Source organism: Coenobita brevimanus, chromosome 95, assembly GCF_032717465.1.
Source record: "Coenobita brevimanus isolate Jiangsu-jjx chromosome 95, ASM3271746v2, whole genome shotgun sequence".
Lineage (NCBI taxonomy): Eukaryota > Metazoa > Arthropoda > Malacostraca > Decapoda > Coenobitidae > Coenobita > Coenobita brevimanus.
This window is the reverse complement of record NC_137048.1, coordinates 6,096,895-6,113,747: the sequence shown is the minus strand read 5'-3', so window position 1 is coordinate 6,113,747 and position 16,853 is coordinate 6,096,895. Positions and strand designations below refer to the sequence as shown.

The 16,853-nt window shown below is 41.1% G+C and overlaps 1 protein-coding gene across 1 annotated transcript; it reads right to left on the bottom strand.

Annotated features, from left to right (window-relative positions):
- Window positions 1-11,003: 11,003 nt before the first annotated feature.
- On the bottom strand, window positions 11,004-11,474 carry LOC145413184 (uncharacterized). The gene has a single exon (XM_080282909.1). The coding sequence runs from the start codon at window positions 11,472-11,474 to the stop codon at window positions 11,004-11,006; it is 471 nt and encodes a 156-aa protein (XP_080139035.1).
- Window positions 11,475-16,853: the final 5,379 nt, after the last annotated feature.

Below are 16,853 nucleotides of genomic sequence, written 5' to 3'. Positions count from 1 at the left end.
GTACCACCCCATAATGCGGCCAGGTTGTGTCCCCCCCGCCACAGGGGGGGGGACACAACCTTTCCCCCCTTTCCTTGGGGGAAGCAGCCTAGGTATATAGATAGATAGATAGATGTGTCTTATAGTGAATTGGTACATTTTGTTAGGTAGAATGCAGTGTCTTAAGTAGTTTTTTTTTTTTTTTTTTTAATAACCAAAACACAAATAATTTTTCAAGATCTTCAGTGCTACCTGCGCAAGGAATCTAAAGGGCCCAGGTTATGTATCCTCAAGGCGTTCTTCTTTCGCCCAATTTTGAAAGAATAGATTGAGGTGGGGGTGAGGAAGCTTGGTTATGCTCTTGGTTAAGTGTGCAAGGAGATGGGGGATATGTGCTTGGTCAGATGGAGGGTTGCAACAGCGTATCGTTGCCTATGTTTTGTTTCAGTGAATGAAAGTCTGTAGTTGACAGAAAGACTGGCCTCGGATTTGCTGTTGCACACAGTTTTACCCGAAATATTTGGAGACAGTTAATTTTATTTTTTCTTCAATTATTCCACAAGCTAATGTATTACAGACTGCGACAGACGGGCCAGAAGATGTCGTAAGGCTGGTGGTTACTGCAGGATAGCTTGCCGTAAAAATGAGTATACTCTCTCCACCAGACTTTGCCGTGCCCGTGCCTGCAGGTAACTAATCAGTCATCACATTTATTTCTCTCAAACAGTTGTCATTATTGATAATAAACAAGGGTACAGAACCATTAAACAAACTAATTGAAAACTATATACATGGCGTGTTGTTCATTCTTAATAGTAATACTGAAACAAACAGACTTGGAGCTCCTTGTGACATCGTGTATATCTGTGTACATAAAGTAACCCTTGTCCCTTCTTGGGCACAGTCGAGTATATATAATCCCAGTTCTATCAAATAGTGTGTAGAATCAATGGAAAAAAAAAAAGACAGTATGCAATCTTTTTTAATCAGATTCATTACTATAAATTACTCTAAATCTAGTCTGAGTCTGTGAACTAACAAGACATTATTAGTCCCCTACCGATCAAACCGGTCGGGGACTATAGGTTTGCGCGGTTCTGTCAGTAAGTTAGTACGTCCGCCAGTCCGTCCGCAATTTCGAGTCCGCTCTGTAACTTCCACATGCATAGACAGATTATTATATATCTTCACACAATTGTTCCCCATACCATGACGGTGTGTAGCGTGCAATAACCAGCCATTTCATCCTAAGGTCAAGCTCATACTTGGGGCTCAAACAAGATCGGATGCTGTCAAACTTAACAGCCATTGCAACATTCGTGTCCGCTCTGTAACTTCCACATGCATGGACAGATTTAGATATAACTTCACACAACTGTTCCCCATACCATGACGGTGTGTCGCGCAGAACAACCAGACATCAACTCCCGGTAGGGGTCTTTGTATTGCATGACAATACTTCATTCACATGTTGAAATTACCTTGATTAGGTTAATGTTCGATGGCATGCACAGTATATACACTTACAGAGTCAGTACTAAGCTTCCTCTTTCTCAGTTATCACTCACTACAGATACTTTTTCCTCACTGACACTTCGCCAACATCAGAGAGAGTTCATTTTTGCTTCTACTGTCCCTTAGAGATGGTTTGTTCCTGCAGTGGACATCATATGGAGGGATACATTCATATTTCGAGTTAAAATATAATGAGAGATATAAAGAACTCTAAAAATACCATACGGTCTCTAACAGCACTACTGTTCTCAGATGCTGTAAACGTAGGGGACGAGGAAGCAGTAAAAATGTTAGGGGGGTCCTGGACAAGAAGCTGTCGGCCTGGCTACATTAGGTTCAGGTGTGGCTGCCGCGGTCAACGGTACTCCAGGTTCTGCGTCCCAAGTAAGTCAACACCTGACGTTAACTAAAGTATCATTGTTTTATGCTCTCCAGTGTAAGGCTATCAACACCAATGCAGCGTTGTAAATAGTATGTACGTTGTAATGGATATTTTAGAGCTTCATGACTAATAATATTTGCACAGTATGAAAAAGTATAACTTTTTACACTAGTATCTAAATAAATTAATGGGTTCCTCTGTGTGTGTGTGTGTGTGTGTGTGTGTGTGTGTGTGTGTGTGTGTGTGTGTGTGTGTGTGTGTGTGTGTGTGTGTGTGTGTGTGTGTGTTTTAGGAATGTAATGCTGTATGGTGGTGTGACGTGGGCAGTAAATGAAGAGGATATTCGATGGCTCAGATGTAAAGAAATGACAGTGATTAGGTGGATGTGCAGTGCGTCCTTGTATGCGAGGCCTGGGTTTACGATGGAAGACTTGAGAGGAAGGATGCAACTGGAGTGTATTGGTGTTGTGATGGGGAGGGGGAGATTGACGTGGTCTGGACATGTGGAGAGGGCTGGGGATGACAATTGGGTGCAGGAAGTGAGAAGTGTGAATGTTGGCGGTGGGTCCGCGAGAGGCAGACCAAAAAAGACCTGTAAAGAGGTCATAGGCTAAGACCTAAGAGATAAGGAACTTAACTGGGAAGCTGTCAGAGACCGAGTAACATGTAGAGCCATTAGGTGACCAATGCAGACGCATGCAAGCGTGTTGGAGTCTGTATAAATGAAACGAAACGAATCTATCTATCTATCTATCTATCTATCTATCTATCTATCTATCTATATATATATATATATATATATATATATATATATATATATATATATATATATATATATATATATATATATATATATATATATATATATATATATATATATATATAGTGTGTGTGTGTGTGTGTGTGTGTGTGTGTAGTACATATATATATATATATATATATATATATATATATATATATATATATATATATATATATATATATGTATTTACCTATCAACACACACACACACACACACACACACACTTGCATAATGATTATCAGAGTTTTTCCATTCTTATAGATAGATAGATAGACAGATAGACAGATAAATAAATGGTAAAAACCTTTGATAATCGTCTTGTATCACGGTTTATGGCCCATCACTTACCATCATCAGGCAGATTATATATATATATATATATATATATATATATATATATATATATATATATATATATATATATATATATATATATATATATTTATTTATTTATTTATTTTATGTGAGGAAGATGGAACCAAAGGCAACGAGCCAGCAAAACTGTTCCTTCCAAGAGAAAAACAAAATACAATAGAGAGCCAAATTCAAGATCCATTCATTTCGAGATGCCTGGACACACTGCGTCTGAAAGACTGGAGATCATAGGAAGCAGGAAATACAGACATAGGGAGACAGTTCCAGAGTTGACCTGATGCATAAATGAAGGACTGGGAGTAACGGTTAACTCTTGCATTAGAGAGTTGGACAGAAAAAGGGTGAGAGTTTGCCGCTAGACCGGTGCTACGCGCCCGTTGTAGAGGTGGAGGAATGCATGCAGACAGTTCAGAGGAACTGTGACCATTGAAGTAGCGATAGGAAAAAGATAAAGATGCAACAGTGCGGCGAAGAAGCAGAGCTTGAAGGGAGTCAGTAAGAGCGGGAGAGTTAATGAGACGAAAAGCCTTTGACTTTGATTTAGTGGCAGAAATAATTATGAACAACTTTATTATATACTAATTTGTTATTTGAGCCAATGTAAAATTAAAAAACAAAACAAAAACACACTGTAAACAAAACAAAGCCCTACACCCTGTTATAAAACCCAATGGGAAATGTCTAAAAAATGGCGTAAAGACCTAAGTGAATTACGCAACCCGTCAAATGAAGTTACGAACCCACAGTATAGTGTGATATGGGGAATAACTAAAATAATACTTCTCACGAATTCTTTGTTTCGTAGAGGCAGAAGGTGTTGGAAGCACTCGGTCAGAAATCGTCTCTCTCTGAACAGGGAGCTAGCAGATTCTATAAGGCTGGGACTGGGGTGCTTAAATGTAATGGTGATGATGAGAAATGTGAGGCAGGTGTTGTGTTAATGAATGAAAACTGGAGTTAATGCTCTGAGTCGAATGAAGATGGCAACAAAAGGCGAGGGGATACTTGGTTGGGAATGTTAGGCGGACGTAAGTCTGGGTAAATGAATAAAAGAAATGCAAAAGAAAGAGCTCCATTTATGAGAGAGGAATTTAGAAGTGTGTGTCTGTGGAAATATAGAACTGCAAAAATACTATTATTTAGGATGAAAATAAAAGAACGAGAAATGAATGGTAGTCAGTGAGTATGGACAAGACAGTGAGAGTTGTATAGAGGAAATGGAGGGATTTGGGTCACAGCTAGTAAAGTATGTGAGAGGATCTCAGGAGATAAGTGCAAAATGAATGAAGGATTTGAATGCAAGAAAGGGATATGTGGCAACACAAAAAGCACCTGAGGAGTCACGTGGTATCTGGAGTACATAAGAGAAGGGAATTTCTCAAACATTTATATGTGCTAAAGGTTGATGATTGGAAACACGTTGATTTGGGAAAGATATTCCAATAAATGTAAACATCCGTAAGTGGAGTGATACGTATCAGGCGCTGATGAACTGTGTGTTGGTGGACAAGCCTGTTAAGGAAAGCTTGTTTAATTTAAAATTATGAAGGGGTCAGTGAGTGGACTGTCGGTCCTCATTGTTACTAAGGCACTTATGTTTGTGATGGGGCATTAAACGATTGGATGAGAGGTCAGTAGGCAGAGACTAACCACTACATAATATTCAGAAACTCCTGGGTGCAGGTATCAGCTATTTCTCTGTATATTTGTGACCTGCTTCCGTACAGCAAAGGGACAAGTACAACACTGACCTAGGATGAGAGACTAATTTCTAGGCACTAACGTAATGTATGATAGCCTCTTCTATTCAATAAAGTTTTATTTTGTTTTTAGTGTTTCATGAGGACATTGTAAAACTTATATACTATAGCTTTATGTAACAGGTAAATCTGTCTGGTTCAGCGTGACGAATTTAGTGGTAAGCATTATTGATTTGAAGATGGATGCAATATGGTCTGCAATGAGAACAGCTGTTTCTAGTGAACCCTGCTTACATCGCCTTGCATACCGACAGTTATAAGCTGTATAAATAATCTCTTTCTCCTTTTCAGGGAGCCGTTTAGCCCAAGCCCTGTCCACCATCCGCTGCCTTTCTGGGTGGACTCTGGTTCCACACCTGCGACACCATTGGTCATCTGATAATACAGTCCAGCTTCAAACAATTTAAACATCAAGAATGTTTCATTTAATGTGTGGGATAATGCTTAATATTATTATTATATATCTATTTTCCAAAAAAAAATTCCTTATAGTTGACAGTTAATATAATATTTTAGTTCCAAGCATTATTGTATAAAATCATAATTTTAGAAAAAAGTCATTTTTCAAAATGTAACTATAATTGCAATTTGAACACAACTGAACTTATTATTATGAAATTATATTGATTCTACTGATAATAGATTTGTTTAAGTTGGTCTCAATAAATCTTCAGCAATTGACGTCGATTGTGTGTTTATCCTCTAGTAAGTCGGGGTTGTAATCATCTACTGGTTCGATGAAAATCAGGTGACTTCGGTGAACAGCAGGCTGTTCGTTCACGAAACTATTTACTATAAGATGGTAATCAAAGAACAGGTAAAGGAACAACTAGTGGTCTACTGATCTGTCACTCCAGCCGGATGTGGTCCAAAAGGTTTAGATTTCAATTTATACTAGGGCTTTAATGCTAACACTGCCACTCAGGGAAGTGCCACTGGTCACATTAGATTTGCCAGAAACCCCTATTCTCCTGATTTCAGGCTATATAATCATAGATGATGGATGGATGAGTTTCTCGAGGTGACCAAGAAAAAAGCTATTAAAATAAAGGATCAATGCTAAACAAAATCACAAGTCGCATCAGCATCTACGGCTTACTGGCTGAAACACATTTCAGTGTAAATCTATACTTTCTAGGCATTATCTTGTGTCCTCCTTACTGATTATAGTAAAATAACAAATGTAGGGCATAACATGTTACTTCTAGATGCATTCTCTTTGCTAGGTATTATTTCCTGAAGCATATATATATATATATATATATATATATATATATATATATATATATATAAATAGATAGATAGATAGATAGATAGATAGATAGATAGATAGATATAGATATAGATATATATATTTATGAAGATTTTATGTCACAAAGGATAAGAGGTTAACTTTCCTTTTCCAGGTTTCAAACAACTTCATCCCGAATACATACTTATATATATTTTTAAACAGCAGTTGAACAGAGGAAGGAAAAAATCCGTACATCAAATTGCAAGTGAAAAAAAAAAAGAAATCAGTAACGGTTGCATTTTAACTATTGTAGGTTGAAGGTTAGGGAAAACTAAGTTGGGGAAGCGGGTTTCAAAGAAATAGGAGAGATGTGGGGAATAAATGAATCATGACAGGCAGAGATTCTCCAAGATGCCCATGTGACATTCATGAGCATTACCAGATGGCTGTGTAGCGCGGGGGAAGGTGTGACGATGTGCACAACTGATGCAACTTCATCTAATCCTTTGCCATAAAATTATCAGAAAAATGATTTTAGAAAGGCAACATTCCTTCTTACTTATACAGGAGGTAGTTTATTTGTAATTGTTGAATTGAATCATTCCTATAGCTTTGCACTGAATCTTCTCCAGTTATTCTAGTGCAACTTCTCTACATCTTATTCACAAAAGTGATCATTAATCGGTGCCATACTCTGCTACAAGCAATAGAAATATCATGGGAAACTGCATGGGTTCCTCCAGGTTGGCCAGTTGACTCATGGATTGTATGAGTAACTAGAAGGGTACTCAACGGAGCGCATGTTTCCAACAAGGGCAACGTAATTTCCAAACCACTCTTCATAATGGATTTTTCTCATCACTGAGCAGGCTTTCACAAAAAGCGTTTTCCGGATCCAGAATCTAGAATACTTTCCGGATCGGACCCAAAGGTTAATCGATTTTCACCTGGGACATGGGCTATCTACTTACCAAATTTGGTCAAAATCTTTCTTTTAGTTTTTGAGTAATCCTGCTAACAAACAGCCAAGAAAAAAAAAAAAAAAGGGGAGGGGGTGAAAACATACTCTCCTCGTCGGAGAGAAAGAGACTGAGCATACCAAAAGTGGATCTTTACTGGAGGAAACCATACCGTCTGTAATTAATAACGTTGTTACGTTCAATATGCTTAACAAAGTGCTTACTAATAACACTCTCATATCCTTTACCAATAGAAGATATGATGGCTATGGGGTTAAAATCAGAGGGATCAGAGGAATTTTTATACTTAGGAATAGGGTGCATGTTGGCTCCTCTCAAAGAATCAGGGAGTGAAAAAAGTGCCTATGCATAGTCTGAACAAATTAGCTAGAACAGTGACAAGTTCTGGGGAATAAAACTGGAGGAATTCAATCTGGATCCACAGCTTAGTTGATTGATAAATAATCTAGGATAGATTTTACGTGACTAGTCAGCGTCTGTATATAGACAAAAGGATACATTCATACAAATATATATATATATATATATATATATATATATATATATATATATATATATATATATATATATATATATATATATATATATATATCTATTGCCAGACGTCTCAATCCCGTTTGGGGTGGCCACAAACAAATCGCCTCCAAGTCGCCCTGTCCCCCGCCATTTCACTGCCCTGCTCCCAACTCACACCCCTCTCTCATATACCTCTCCACCCCATCCCTCCATCTCATCCTCGGCCTCCCCCTCCCTCTTTCCCCCTCCACCTCACTCATATACACTCTCTTCGTCAGTCTTTCACTCTCCATCCTCTCCACATGGCCAAACCACCTCAGTGTATTCCTCATAACGCTTCCTATCACATCCACATCCACACCACAACGTTCCTTTATATCCTCATTCGTCAGCCTGTCTCTCCACGTGACTCCACAGGCTCCTCTTAAATAACTCATTTCCACTGCTCTCACTCTTGACTTGTGTCCTTCCAACAATGTCCAAGCTTCACTTCCGTACTTTAGAGTTGGTATCACAATACTGTCATGTAGTAACTTTTTCACTTCCATGCTCACTTCCCTGTTTCTTATCACTGCTTTCAAGGAACCAGCAACCTTTCTTCCCTGCTGTACCCTTTCAAGCACTTCACCCTCCAAACCTCCATCCTTACTCATCACACTACCCAAATACTTAAACGTACTCACATTTTCCAATTCCTCACCATCCAACCTCGCTGCACATTCACTAACTTCACCTCTCTCAAAGACCATCACTTTACTCTTCCCTACATTCACCTTTAGGTTCCGTTTCTTACACACTCTCTCAAACTCATCCACCAAGCCTTGCAGCTCCCCTTCTTCTTCACTCAACAACACAGTATCATCTGCAAACAACAGTACAGGGAGTTTCCAAACACTATCCTCTCTCACCAGGGCCACTCCAACATCCACTACCATACCTTGTACCTCTTTTATTACCGCATCCATGTACAGATTGAACAACCATGGAGACATGACACATCCCTGTTTCAGTACTACCAATAGCTAACTTTTCTTGTGACAAAAGCGAGACACCGGAGGTAACACCATGCTAAGAAAACATTTCATTTAAGAGTATGAAAAGAGGGAAGGCAACAAAATATTGAATAGTAGTAGATTTACTGTCGGATGTAATTGCTGAAGTACAAAAAAGGCTTTCCCACTTATTAGCTCAGTGAATAAAGAAGAAAAAATTCCCAAAACATGGTGCAATTCATAGTTGTTTTCTGTCTGTCTGTCTGTTGCCAGACTCCATAATCCCATAAGGGGTGGCCATTAGACTTTGAGTTATTTGTTTTACGGGGAGAGGCACTAACCTTCCACGAACCCACTTGTTGACACGTAGGGAGCACGTATGGGTTCGTTATATGGTTACCACCCAGCGCTGTAAATGGTTTCTTGGCTTACAGGAAGCCATTAGGCTTGTCACTCAATGTAAAGCCACCTGTAAAGGAAAGAAAAGCAATAAGAAGTGACAGGAAAGATGGGAGAAACAGGAAGAGAGGAGGGCAGGCACAGAAAAAAATGATAAAGGCTAAGGAAGAAGTAGGCAGCACTACATCAAGTTAGTAGATGATGGTCGCCACCAGCTAGTTATTTTGCTTTATAAAAAACGCGATTCAAAAGATCTTAGTAACTATTAACCCATTAACTTAATACCAGTTATTTACAGTCTCTTCACTAAAGTCCTTATGAACAGGATACCAACAAATTTGGAAGAAAACCAAACTCGTGAAGAGGCAGAATTCCGAAGCGGGTATTCGACTACTGATCATCTACACACAATGAATCAGCCAGTTGAGAAAACTACAGAGTATAGTAAACCACTGTGCTTAGGTTTTGTTGATTATGAAAAGGTTTTTGACCTGGTGGAACTCACAGCACTTGAAATTCATTGCGGGGGCAATGAGTAAATGAGAACATTGTAAAACTACTCAAAAATATAAATGTAGAGGAAACTGTTGCAGTTAAATTACATAAAGGCTCAGAAAAAATTAAGGTTGAGAATGGCGTGCGTTAGACAGATGCTGTTCCAACAAAATTATTTACAGCATGCCTGGAAAGTATTTTTAGAAAGTTAAACTGGGATACCAAAGAAGTATACATGGATGGAGAAAACAAACCATTTAGGCTTTGCAGATGACATTGTCCTAATCTCAGACACAGCAGAGACATTGCACTCAGAGTGGGATTAAACATGAAGTAGAACAAATGTGATGTTTAATAGAACTACACCAAAGAGCATCATCAGAATAGGCAAAGAAATTCTTGAAAAAGTCGAGGAGTACAATTACTTGGGGTAAATACGAAAACCAACTAAAGACCATGGTACCAAACTGAAAAGACTCATTCTAGTTGGATGGAAAACTCTAGGTAAAGATAGAGACATCATGAAAAGCAGCCTGCCAGCATGTAAGAAAAGAGAATTTTATATCGAACGTTTAGTCTCAGCTATGACATATGGTTGTGAGACCTGGAAACTGACATAATCGATGGATAACAATTAATATGGTCTCAAAAGCAATGTAAAGGTCAATGTTGGGAATATCTTTAGGAAACAGGAAAAGATAAACTTGGGTGAGAGAGCATACTATAGCCAAATACAGTATAGAAGTTATAAAAGAACAGAAATGGTGGTGTGTAGGTCATGTAGCAACAATAAGGAATAACTAATGGAGCAAGAGGATGACTGTCTGGAGCCCAAGAGATTGGAAGAGTAGTAGAAAAAGGCCGGAAAGAAGATGGAGAGATAAGTGAGAGAATTTAGCTGGCAAAACATGGCAGAGACTGGCTAAGTCAAGGAATTCATGGAGAAGGTTGGGGGAGGCTTTTGTTCGGCAGTGGACTTGCAATGGCTGATGATGATGATGATGATGATGATGATGATGATGATGATGACGATGACGATGATGATGATGATGATGATGATGATGACGATGACGATGATGATGATGATGACTTCTGTTTCTTCTTGGTTGTCTCTTGTGAGAAAGACTAAACACTGTGTAGTCATGTGTGGATATGCATGTGACTACGGAGGCCAAAGGCCAAAACGCACGTGCAGCTGCAGGTTGGGCATGGAATGGCGGTTGCTGGGACAGTTACAGACACAGCTCTGTGGCGTCAGTCACGTGCTACTGCTAAGCGCTGATTTCGGTTATCCTCAAAGTCAATTGCAGCAGTCCTGGTCAGGGCAGGCCATGCTCTCCTGTCGGCTGTGGACTCCTCAAGCTGTCAAGGCTGGAGGTCTGTCTATTTGATGTGTGACTTCGAGTTGACCTTGAACCTCTTTTTTAGGGTGGCTCTGAATGCGAATTCCATGCTCAAGCTGACTGTATAGCAGCTACCTGTGGATTCTTGCTTCACCCACGCAGATTACATGGCCTGTCCAGCGTAGTTGGGCTTGGAGAATCCTTGCCTCTATGCTTGTGCTGTTAGCTCTGTCAAGGACTTCCTGGTTGGTGATTTGGTCCTGCCATCGAATCCTCATGATCGACTGTAGGGAGTGTATGTGATTGATGTGCTTGCGATACAGGGTCCACCATGCAGCCACAAAAGAGGGAGGTGAGGACCAAGGCCTTGTACATCTTGAGCTTGGTTGGGAGCTGAATGTCCTTGTGCCCCAGAACTCTGATGCGGAGTTTCCCGAGTGCCTGGCTGGCTTTCTGGATCTTTGCTGTGATCTCCTTGTCAAGGGACCCATCACTGGAGATGGTGCTTCCTAGGGACTTAAAGCTCTCCACATTCTTCAGAACAGTCCCGTCAATCGTGATGCGTGGTTGAAAGAGGTGGCTATCTGGTGCAGGGCAAAGGAGAACCTCTGTCTTTTCGAGGCTTATTGTCATGCCGAACAACTTTAAGGCTGTGGAGAACATATCAACAATATTCTGTAGGTGGTCCTCCTTGTGGGCCATAACGACAGTCATTGGCAAGCAGTACTTCAGTAATGAGCCTCTTCAGTGTCTTGGTCTTTGTAGCAAGGAGTCTCAGGTCAAACAGAAAAAAAAACTTATGTAGATGCCCAGGTCTAGATCCCTGACAGCATACATTAGCACCTGGGTGAAGAAGAAGTTACAGAACGCTGGGGCAAGAATCTACAGTTGCTTCAAGCCGTTCGGGGTGAAAAAAAGTCTCAGATGAGGAGCCATCTGAGGGTACTTCTACTGTTATATCATCGTGGAATAGGCGGATGAGTGCGGTAAATTTCTGTTGGCAGCCAAGCTTTTTGAGAAAGATCCACAGTGCGTTTTTGTTGACTACGTCGATCGCCATCATCAAATAAATGAAAATCGAGTATAGGGTCATGTTCACTCCAGGCACTTCTGAATCTGTCTCACTGTCAAGATCATGTCGACTGTGTCACGTTTGGGACGAAAGCCACTCTGCAACAGGAAGGTTCTCTTCTGACACCACTGGGATCAGTCTGTCAAGGATGATGTGGGCGAGGTTTTTCCCAGCAATGGAAAGCAGCGAGATGCCTCTGAAGTTCCCGCAGTCGGTCCTTGAACCTTTATTTTTGTAGAGGGCAACTATCATTGCATTTCAGAATTCAGGAGGCATCTCTTCCCCATCCCAAACGCTAATCAGGGTGCTGTGGAATGCCTTCAGTGTCTCTTCACTATGTGCTTTGTACAGTTCAGCAGGTATTCTGTCCTTGCCGTGCACCTTGCCACTGCTCATCTGCGTGATGGCCTTCCTGACTTCATCATTGAAGGAGGATCGTCAGCTTCCTCATGGGTAGGTTGTTGGGGAATTTGGTCCAGAGCAGATTGGTCGGCCGATGATCGGCAGTTCAGGAGCTGGCTGAAATGTTCATTCCATCTGCATTTGATGCTCTCTGTCCTTTAGCAATATGATTCCATCGATGGGCAACAGAGGGAATGAGCAAAATCTTTAGGCGCTGATGATTGTCTTGATAGAGCTGAGGAGTTGCTTCACGTTGTTGGTGACGGCAAAGTGTTGTACCTCTTCAGCTTTCCTATCCCACCTTTGGTCGTGCACCTTGCGAATTTCCTATTGGACATGGGTCTGGAGGGATTTGATTCGTCATTCATGGAATGATAAGAGGTTTTGCCATTCCATGAATCTTTTGCTCTTGCTGATCAGATCATTGATGGCATTGTCATTCTCGTTGAACCAATCTTGGTGGTTCCAGTCTGTCAGGCTCCTTATGACTGTTAGTATAGACCTAAGTAAAATAGTACGGGCCCAAATCCTTTAAGTGGTCAGAAGACACAACTAAAATTTAACATTTTTTATCATCAAAACACTCTTCCTCTTGCAACCCAACTCCAAAGATAAGCCTACATTGTTAAATATAAACATATTCCAAAGTAAATTCCTAAGGATATGACACTATCCTAAAGGCCCAAAAGAGCGAATGTGGGAGTGTTTTACTTGGTTGTAGCGACTTACTGACGAACACCATCACTACCGTCGTTTAAATTAATGTTAACATCACTGCTGGCTGTAAGCACCAACCTTAAAAGACCCATCACACACTCTCCTAAAATAACCACCGCAAAACTTCACGTTAAAGATAGGGTCTATAGTCACTGCTTTAGAGTGAACCTTAAACTCATGAAATTACCGCAGCAACTTCTCACTACAAGGGTCAAACTTAGGTGCTTATATCTTCACAACCCTAAGTTTTACACTAAAGACTACGGGTGATGTAGAGCTTGCCAACAATCACCTCCAGCCCCAGCAAACCCTGATCCCACACTCCCAAGTCAAGTTCAATCTGTAACACACAACAACATAGATTAATCCTTTCCACCAATCACAGTTCCTCGTTATCTCTGCGTCATAATAATCCAGTAAGCTAGGAGTTCCACCCCTTTACAAGGGAAAAATCAAGGCTTCATATGTTTCATTAGACTTTTACGGTCCTTGTGGTGAGTGTAGCCTATACACTGTATATTAATTACTGTCATATGGCTATTACTTCAAAGTAGAATTAGATAATTACACAGTATCAAAAAGCCCTCGGGATATTAAAAGAAGTTTTACCCAGGCACAAAATAGTGAACTCCTTTTTGAGACCAGTCCCTGGGAAGCATGCCTTTAATCAGAGAATGAAGCCTGGGTCTTTCGGGTGGGGCAACCAGATGAATCTAACTGCGATTGCAACACAAGCTTCAGGTGTTCAGGACTGTAGATTCCAAAGATACACCTTGGGGCTGCTGAAAGATTATCTATAATGGCCACCTGTCCTCATCTCTCTAAACTGGGCAGGGGTTCCAGGGGTGCTAAGAATTTCTGGGCTGGCCCACCAACTAGTGGTCCATTGGCAGACAGCTCCTCGTCGAGGGTGGTGTGGAACTTGTGGAGGTGCAGCGGCTGTTGGAGCCTGGCAATACTGAATGCTGTTCTGATGAGCTTTAGGCTCTGACAGCAATCTGCAGCTTAACTGGAGTCGATAAGTTGCGAACAAGCCTGATGGTTAGTCCAACACGTTTATTGATGATTAGTCTTGATATCCCAGATGGTGCGGCAACGAACTATATCAGGAGTAGTCAATCAGTGTGCCACTAAGGATCTTTATGTGCATCCATAGATGAGCGATTGCTACATGTACTTGTTCACCAGCCTGAAAACTGTATTTGTGATGAGGAGGTCGTATTCAGCACATTAGCTATGGAGCAGGAGGCCCTTGTTGTTCATCCTGATATTGCCATGCGTGCCCAGAACTCCCACCCAGTGACTGTTATTATAACCAACTGCGTTGGAGACTTGAAGTCAGTAATGGGCTGTTCAAACAGGGATTTGAGGTTGTATGGGACTGAGATGCAGGTAGAGCTAAGGTCAGTGTAGAACTGTTTAGTGGTCTCATCAAATGACTGGTCATGTTGGGGTCACACTCTGATGACTGTTGCGTGACGTTTTGTGGCTGAGGGGAAAATAGCAAAAATCAGGCCATTGATCACATCGCCTTTCAGTTGTCTCCCACAGGCAGGTTCTCAGTTAGATGTTCATGTTAAACATCAAGCTGATCTTGCCTAGTGAAATCCAATTCCGTAGGATCCTCTCCTGCAAAAATTTTGTGCTTTTCCTTAAAAATCCAAGAAGGAAAGTGTAGCCATTGATGGCTTAGGCTATCAGGAGAACCTTGTCTCTTAGCAAGGAAGGAGAAGAAAAGTTTTGAATTCAGCCTGCAATGATCAATTCAGGTTTTTCCTTGTAGGAAACGTTGGAAGAGGGGGAGAGAAGTGTACACCGATGTGGGAGGATGAACAAAAGTGTGTATTGACTGCTTGTACGCCTCATGACATAGTTTACGAAAGAAATTTGGATATCAGAGGGAAATGTGGGATAATAAAAAAGAGAGGCTAGGCTAAATATGAGGAGTGAGATCCAGTTGATGAACGGGACCAACAACGCATTTGTTGCTGCGTACATGGAGTTTGAATACAGAAGTCACGTAATGGAATGGGAGAGATGCAAGAAGATGTGTGGAGTTACAAGGAAGCAGACTGAAATCTTAATAAAGCAAAAAATGATGGACAGAGTCAAAGAATAGCATATGAATTCCAATACCACCTGAGTGGTAAATGCAGTAAAACGCAAAGGAAATACCAGTTAGTCACCTATTGGAAATTCTGTGGCCAAAGATGGAGATATTAAAAATCAATAGGATAGACTCCTCTTACACAAACTCCACCCCTCCCTTAACTCAGAAGAGGATCACACCGTCCTTCCTTCCCAGGAAAGATCCCCTCTCTTCAGGAGAGTTGAGGCTTGCCCACATGTAGCAGTAAAACAGTTAAAGCACACACACACACACACACACACCTGTGCATGGTTTATTTCGGCAATCCCTCTCCCCCTCCCCCGTGACCTCTTAATAATGATCATTGACCCAAGCTATTCCTTAAGATATGGGTGACGGGGATTTACTACCATCTTGGACCTATCTCTTTGTTTCCTCTCCGTCTTTGTGAATGTGGTAAAATCTGAGGGGAATCCCTTATCACCGATAGCTTTGAAAGTTCTTTGCAGACCCCACCTTACCCTACCTGTTGTTACCACCGGTGGTTGAGGGTATTCTGACCCCCCCCCACTGAACAGGCTGCAATATATACAGGAAATGTGGTGTATGATTCAGCAATCTGTATTCTGAGGAAGGCATTTGATGGCGAATGACATGAGGAGTACACAATAAGTCCCACATTGTTTTGTTTCTTTTGCAAGGCTTTTGATCAGTGTTTCGAGAGAGACTATGGGGAAGATCATGAGACAGCTGAGGAATCGTTCCTCTTGTGAGGGTCTTGCTGAAATATATGAGGACACATTCCTGTCCATAATGTGTGGACATTCCATGATCCTATCAAAAAGTGTCTTTTTTTTTTTTTTTTTTTTAATAACTTTGAGGGCGACTGACTTGGAGGACAACGCGTTGGAACAGCAAAACCGGTGCAGGTATACTTTGGGGCAGAGAACAGGAAACTTTTGGATTTAGGCCACCATTTCTAGACCCCTCCCTTTTAAGGGATAAGCAGTGCCGTCCTGAAAAAGGCTGCTCAGTCGCCATCGGTGCTGCAGGATTCCTCTGGTGCCCTGGGTATTATTAATTGTGGAAGAACTGAAATAATCAATATGAATATGGAAAATGCCGCCTAATGTGTAATTGAAGGTATTGGTTGGCTAAACGCCCAAGTTGATAGGTTTAAATATTTAGGATTCGCCACTCCATTTAGGCCGTGATGGACTTGCTTTGAACTGGTAATTCAGTTGGAAAGGTTGAGAGAAGGCTAATCAGTGCACAATGGGAATGCTTAAAAATATTTGGAATAATAACAATTTCTCTTTTGCACTGGGATGATCCCACTCTCTATACTTCAAAATGGTTAGGAGTATCCATTTATGGACACGAATCGTTACATCTGGCAACAGTGACTATTGGAAAATAAATTCTTGGTGGCTTTTGAAAATAAAGCCCTTAGAACCCTACACACTCCACTATGCGTTGCTGAAATCCCATCTCAGCCGTTGAACCATTGGGTTTCCTCTGCCTGATCCACCAAAGCAGACTTCGTATGCTGGGATGTGAAAATCCCTCTCTCTCTCCAAGGGAATAGTACGAGCTACCCTCACCATGGGTTGGGTGGCACTTGTCGAACCCGTTGTTGCATGCGGTGTAGCTGCTGTCACATGCCAAACAGACGTGGGTGAGGACAATGAGACGGGATAGCTGGAGATGAGTGTTAGAGACCAATAAGGGACGATCCACTCTGAGGACTGCGACAGCTCTCTATCCAGAGGTACTACCCTTCCCATGTAACCCCATACAT

What these genes read in the sequence shown, in the direction of transcription:
- LOC145413184 (XM_080282909.1), bottom strand. Translation starts at nt 11,474, where the DNA reads ATGGCCCACAAGGAGGACCACCTACAGAATATTGTTGATATGTTCTCC.